At 37.6% G+C, this 6,823-nt stretch overlaps 1 protein-coding gene across 5 annotated transcripts in view; it reads right to left on the bottom strand.

Moving 5' to 3' along the window:
* The window catches only part of kcnh1a (potassium voltage-gated channel, subfamily H (eag-related), member 1a), a 73,127-nt gene that overhangs the window by 49,231 nt on the left and 17,073 nt on the right, over positions 1 to 6,823 (bottom strand). For 3 of the 5 annotated variants that reach the window (XM_046071333.1, XM_046071331.1, XM_046071336.1), the window contains one exon: positions 3,105 to 3,131. The exons of the other annotated variants lie outside the window; for them this stretch is intronic. In XM_046071333.1, the coding sequence (XP_045927289.1) occupies positions 3,105 to 3,131 (27 nt within the window). The remainder of the gene's footprint in view (positions 1 to 3,104; positions 3,132 to 6,823) is intronic. 5 annotated transcript variants of the gene reach the window in all.

The following is a 6,823-nucleotide window of genomic DNA, read 5'->3' on the forward strand; positions in this document are numbered from 1 at the left end:
TTTTTGAATGGGTTTTGTTTCACAATCCTCTCCAGGATGTGGTTATCCCTACTGCTTGTGCACTTTTTTCTACCACATATTTTCCTTCCCTTTGCCTCTCTATTAATGTGCTTGGACACAGCGCTCTGTGAACAGCCTGCCTCTTTAGCATTGAACTTTTGTGTCTTGCCCTCCTTGTGCAAGGTGTCAATGGTCGTCTTTTGGACAGCTGTCAAGTCAGCAGTCTTCCCCATGATTGTGTAGCCTACAGAACTAGACTGAGAGACCATTTAAAGGCCTTTGCAGGTGTTTTGAGTTAATTAGCTGATTAGAGTGTAGCACCAGGTGTCTTCAATATTGAACCTTTTCTCAATATTCTAATTTTCAGAGATACTGATTTTGGGGTTTTCATTAGTTGTCAGTTATAATCATCAAAATTAAAAGGAATGAACACTTGAAATATATCAGTCTGTGTGGAATGAATGTATACATTATACAAGTTTCACTTTTTGAATGGAATTACTGAAATAAATCAACATTTTGATGATATTCTAATTATATGACCAGCACCTGTATAATATTTGAGCTTTTTGTAATGCATCTAAACTTATAAACCTCAGATTTAATAACACTTACAGTATCAGGTTAAGTTTCTGCTATATAACAATAATCTGCCTTAAAGAAGCTTTCACTCTAAATTATCATTTTTCTCCTATAGAAGTAGCAATGAGACCCACTGTGAATATAAAGTACGTAGGGTGTTTGCTCAGGGTCTGATTTCCACATCAGATATTAAACAACAAAATCTATGACACAATCTACTAGAAGGGTATGGAAAAGCTAGGAATGAAAAACAAACACTTTAAAGAATTAAAATAGAAGGGTTTGAACCTATCTCACAAAGTGCTACAGTAAATATGATACAACTATAACAGCAAACACAGAATATACAAACAAGATGAGGAAAAACACAAGACTGAGAGTGTTAACATATGCTCATTAGATTTAAAAACATTCCTATGCAACGTGATGAAATTTTACAACTTCTACCTGTTACATAACCAGCAGCTAAATGTCTACTCAGCTTAACTGTATACTGAAACACCCATTTAGTGATTGATTCAAACAGACAATCCCATCAGTTTGCTAGTGGTATTCTGTGTGTGTGTGTGTGTGCTGGGAGGAGTATTGATTTAGCTAATGTGCTGAGGTCTGCAATCCGAGTACAACTGCAGAGCTCGCTGTCACTTGATCTGATCTAGCTGCCTGCCAGACACCTCAGCTTCTCTGAAATCACTTTACAGACCTAAGCTCTAACACAATTCAATTATCACTGCAATCGTGCTTTTGAGTTCTGCTGCAAACTCAACAAACATAAGTGTGGAGAAAAGTTCATCACTGAATAGATAAAAAAGAGGTTTTATTAAAGGAAATTCATTTTGGGAAATACGCTTATTTGCTTTCTTGCCCACAGTTGAGATGAGACTCTCGTGTCTGTGCATTACTGTGAAGCTAGAGCCAGCAGCTGCTAAGCTTAGCTTAGCTGGACTGGCAAGAGGGGGAAGCTAGCTCTGTCCAGAGTTAAAAAATATAGCTACCTTCCTGTATTTCTAGCTCATGTGTTAATCCAAGTATATCATTTATTCAAATTGGACATAAATAGAAATAAGAAAAAACAGGGAGTTAGTATACATGCTAGTTATTTCCTCATGCTAATAGTTTTCATGCTAAATTAGCTAACTGGGCTGGAAACAAAAATTATGCGTGTTGCAATCATATTAGCTTATCCGTTCAAAGATACACCTTCCAACACCTGTAAAGCTCATCAGTTAACAAAATACATTCATTTGTTTAATTCTGACACAAACTAAAATGAAAAAATGTCAATTTGTGGTTTTAAAGGGAGTTATGTAGATGTTTCCCCCTCAGTCTTTGTGCTAAATTAAGTTATTGGGCCAGAATCAAACAGGGAGCATTATTCGGCTTCCTGCTGACACTGAGATATAAAAGAGTTTATTAAGATCAACACCACTGTCATGTCTGTGAGTAAGAGCCAGGGGACCATGAGCAAAGCCACATAAAGACTGGAAGCAGGGGGAAACAGCTGGTTCTCACCAGAGTTCAAAAATACACCCACCAACACCTCTAAAGCTCATTAATTAATTTTCACACAAATGTAAAACAACAATTTGTGGTTTTATAAGGAGTTAGGCCCCTGCCTACACTGCTAAGCTAATTGACGCCTGTCTCGCACGGACATTAGTTTCCATCTTTTCATCTCACCCTTGGCAAGAAAGCAATTAATTATTTTCCAAAATTTTGAAGGTAAGAAAATGTCATCGTTGTGTAAAATAAAAATTAAAAACATAAACACGTGATCAACATTTTGATCTGATTCAACTGTGTATAAGACTTTCTAAAGTGCAAGAACTTTGTGGTAATTTAAGGTTTCAAAGCTGACGTGTTCTACAATCTCCAATATTAAAACATCATATGAAAAGTCATAGATTTCAGCTTCTGAAACTCAGTTTGACCTAGTTTGATGAATAGTAAACTAAAAAAAAAAAAAAAAAGATGTTGTCAAAGGTGGCTAAAATAAAAAGGTGGTTCTAGCAAAACACAAGCAATACACAGCACCCTATGTTCAAAACTCTCTCTGTTAAAGCATATTTTCAATGCCAGGAAGACTTTTATTTTGAAATTTTAACTGTACCACGTTACCGCAGTAAATTTGTTGAAAAAATGACATGTTATTGCTGACTTGAGGACTGAGTCAGCTCTCGTGCAGCTTTAATGACGCTGTTATTCATTTTCAAATTGTAGAACCCCATCCTATCGTTGTTATCTCCTGGCAATAAAAAGCTTTAGCAGGAAAAAAACCAAGACAAGCAACACAAATCTTAACTTGCTTTCTGCGACATTTATTTCATGCATTGATGCTGCTGCTGTCATACTCTTACTCAGCACTACAGCTCAAACATCGATGCGAGAATAAATGTCACAGTAAATGTGGCGACAGTTGTCAAAGCTTGATGGAGAGTTTATGTAAGGTGTGTGTGCGCATCTACAAGTAAATTAAAACACAAAACTGTTCATGATCATATTCTAATCAAATTGAAGCCTACTTGAGTGACAGCTTGGTGGTTCCAATTCTTCCCATCACGTCCCATGCATGAATACAGGCAGAAGAGGAGGGGGTGGGGGGGGGGCATGCAAACAGAACGGAAGGATGAAAAAGAAGAAAAACAAAAACGAAGCACATGTAAGAGAGAAGACACTTGATCAGTAGAAAGCGATGAATAAACATATTCAATAAAGGTTTTAAAATAATATTAAACAATGAACAACCTTATATGTGTTTGTAAAGCATGTGCAGTGGGACCAAAGCCAGACATGTTATGTTCCGCCTATAAGGACTTAAGGACCAAAGCTGAGCATGCGCTGAAAGCTCCATTACTTTGTCAGCTTTTTGTTAAAACACTTCATACAGCAACATGAAGTGGTTTGTTTGTTGTTGTTTTGGGTTATCAGTCATTAGAAACAGAAATGACATAATGACTATGAGGTTCAGTCAGTCTCGAGGTGACGTATGGCGCTTTAAAATTGCCAAGAATAGCTTTGACAGCAGCTCCTCATTAATGATCTTCCCTTCCCTATTTGGAAACCTGTTGGGAAAAACAGCCATCAAAGTTATTCATGTCAGTCGTTAAGGTCTGTGGCAGCAGCAAGATGTTGCAGTGCCAGTTCACTAACACGAGCAATTGTTGACTCGCTCTCATTTACCCTTGCCATGGATAGCCTCAAAGCAATTTGGAGTAAATTGGAGTCACTGAGTTGTTGCAGAGGCACACTGGAAGATGATCCTGGAAGTGGATGGTCAAAGCTTTGTTGCAGACCAATGTGTTCATAACCTCATTGTAGTGTAAATGTACACTTGAACCTCAAAGGTAAATATAAAGCAGAAGCACGAAGCTGTGCTGTAAAATGTAGGGCTGCATCTAACAATCATTTTCACTACTGATTCACTACTTTTTAAAAGTGATTCATTACCATTAAGTCTATAAAATGTCTTATACAATTTCCCAGACTCCAAGGTGATGACGGTTTGTTGCTTGTTTGGACTAACAGTCCAAAATCCTATAATATTGTTTGGCATTTTGGCTTGATAAATAACCTACAGAATTAATCAACAACTATGATAACTGATCATTTGTTAATTACCTGACTTTGTTTCAGCAGACAAAAGCAGTATAGTATGCCTAACAGATACTGTATAAATAATCTCTTTTCATAGGATTTGTTGACAATAAGAAAACACATAAGACATATTACAGGATAAAGCTGATGAATTATCTTTTATTTTCATCAACTTTTCTAAAAACGCCAAAACCAACAATCCATCATGCTAATAAGTACTGTTTGTGTAGGTGAAACCTGATGTAGCTTTATTTTCTGTGCCATACTGTGTGAAAACTATCAGAAACACATTTAAGAGTCACATCGTTTTTATTGTGAAACAATGCCATGGCTACGTTTTCAATTCTTGACAGGTAGCTCCTTGTCAGGCAGACACTGACCATGCTCAGAGACAAGGTTTACTGTCCAAACTAATGCAAGGAATTAACTACACTGTCTGAGGCCATGACAAATCATTCATTTACTGCTCATTCACTATAAAGGGAGCTCTATTTAGAAGAGTATACACTGTAGTGGGTGCCAGATGGCAAAATTTAAAAACTATTTTAGATACAATTCAGGTCATGCTTTTTAAATGCCTGTTTTCTTCAATTATCTGTGCAATGCGTGATGGTAGTTAACTCTCCGGTTAGTGAATACTGTACACAACATTTTATAATCATTGTATATATCATCATCATCATATTCTAGGGCTGTAACATGCAATTGATTTAATAATCATTTAATCTGCCTATTAACCTGTGTTGTGTTTCCAGTGGTTTCACACTATTCCACTGATCTACAGGTGGCAGTAAATAGCCAAGATAGCAAAAGCAGAAAAGAAGAAGACTTCTACCAAGTAAACATGAACATTCATCACATTTTTTATAGCCCAAGTATACACAAAATGCATGAGTGAAACTGTTGTTGTTAATAAAATTATACAAACTTAAAGAGTAAAAAGTGCACATCACAGTTTCCCAGAACTCAAATTGATATCTTTAAATAGTTTGTTTTGTCCAACCAATAGTCCACGCAAACATGTTCAGTTTACTATCAATCATCACATTTGTGAGGCTGTAACAAGATCATTTTTTGCTTAAACAATTACTTCAACAATGAATTGATTATCTAAATTGTTGCCATTAATCTACTAATTTCAGACACAGCCTGTGCTCATCATATTGAAGGAATCGGTCTCCCAAAAGCAAAAGTGTTCAAACACAGGCTAAACAGACAATACTTGTTAAAATAAATAGATTTTTGGTTTGGGCTTTGGGCTTTCTTAATAATACTAAAAAGATCAAATAACACCAGCGCTATCCATAAAAATCACAAAAGGTTTTTGTTTTTCTCCTTTTGCTGACCCCTGACTGATTCTGCCCCGGCTACTTGAACTTGTCAGCGTTTAGGATGCTGAAGCGTTGAAAGACTAGAAAGGGCTAAAATGCTAGAGCTGCAAATACAACTCAGTGCCCGCGGCCCATCAACAGACCTCTTTTTTTAAAGCATTACCACAACACAACCTTGTACTATATGTATCCCCCCCCCCGGCCCCCAGAAGCAACAAACATTATGCCTCTTGCTGTGTGACCTGCAGCGACGTTAAATGCAATCACAGCATTTTACACACCCACGCTGTCGCAGTAACATACACACATCATGAGACGTGACACATTTAAGCACACACAGGCACAATGATGCATTATTATAATGAAAACCGGAAAGTGCAGAACCCTGAGGCTCCACTTAATCAATGTGTGTTTGTGTGTTGGTGTCAGCTAGATAATTTGTAAATAGATTTAATCAGTAAAGACATACAACAGGTTAACATGTAAGCATAATGTAAAGTAATTTTTCCCCTTAATGCAACAAATGCTGGCATGCAACGTTGTGTCGTAACTGAACAACAAATTAACAAACTGTTTTTCTTCGTGTTTATACAAGAAGAAAACTGTTCTGTCCCTCTCTATGGCCTACAGCCTAAACTATTCATTTATATACAGTGGGGGAAAAAAGTATTTGACCCCTTGCTGATTTTGCAGGTTTGCCCACTTACAAAGAATGCAACAATCTACAATTTTAATCATATGTACATTCTAACAGTGAAAGACAGAATCCCAAAGAAAATCCCAGAAAATCACATCATATGAATTTATAAAAATTGATAACCATCTGATGAGGAAAAACAAGTATATGACCCCCTGGACAAACAGCAAGTATTCTGGCTCCTACAAGCCAGTTAGTCTTTCTTTAAGACACAGCCCCAATCCCAACCAATTATCTACATCAAATACACCTGCCTCACCTCGTTACCTGTATAAATGACACCTGTCAACACCCAAACAACCAGCATCCAACATCACCACCATGGGCAAGACCAAAGAGCTTTCTACGGACAATCAGGGACAAGATTGTTGATCTGCACAAGGCTGGGATGAGCTACAAGAGAATCGGAAAGCAACTTGGAGAGAAAAGATCAACTGTCGGTGCAGTTATCAGGAAATGGAAGAAGCACCACACCGCCGCCAACCTCCCTCGGTCTGGGCCTCCACACAAGATCTCGCCTCGTGGGGTGTCCCTGATCATGCGAACGGTGAGGAATCATCCCAAAACCATAAGGGGGGAACTGATGAATCAACTGAAGGCAGCTGGGACCACAGTTACA

This window comes from Micropterus dolomieu, linkage group LG15 (assembly GCF_021292245.1).
Source record: "Micropterus dolomieu isolate WLL.071019.BEF.003 ecotype Adirondacks linkage group LG15, ASM2129224v1, whole genome shotgun sequence".
NCBI lineage: Eukaryota > Metazoa > Chordata > Actinopteri > Centrarchiformes > Centrarchidae > Micropterus > Micropterus dolomieu.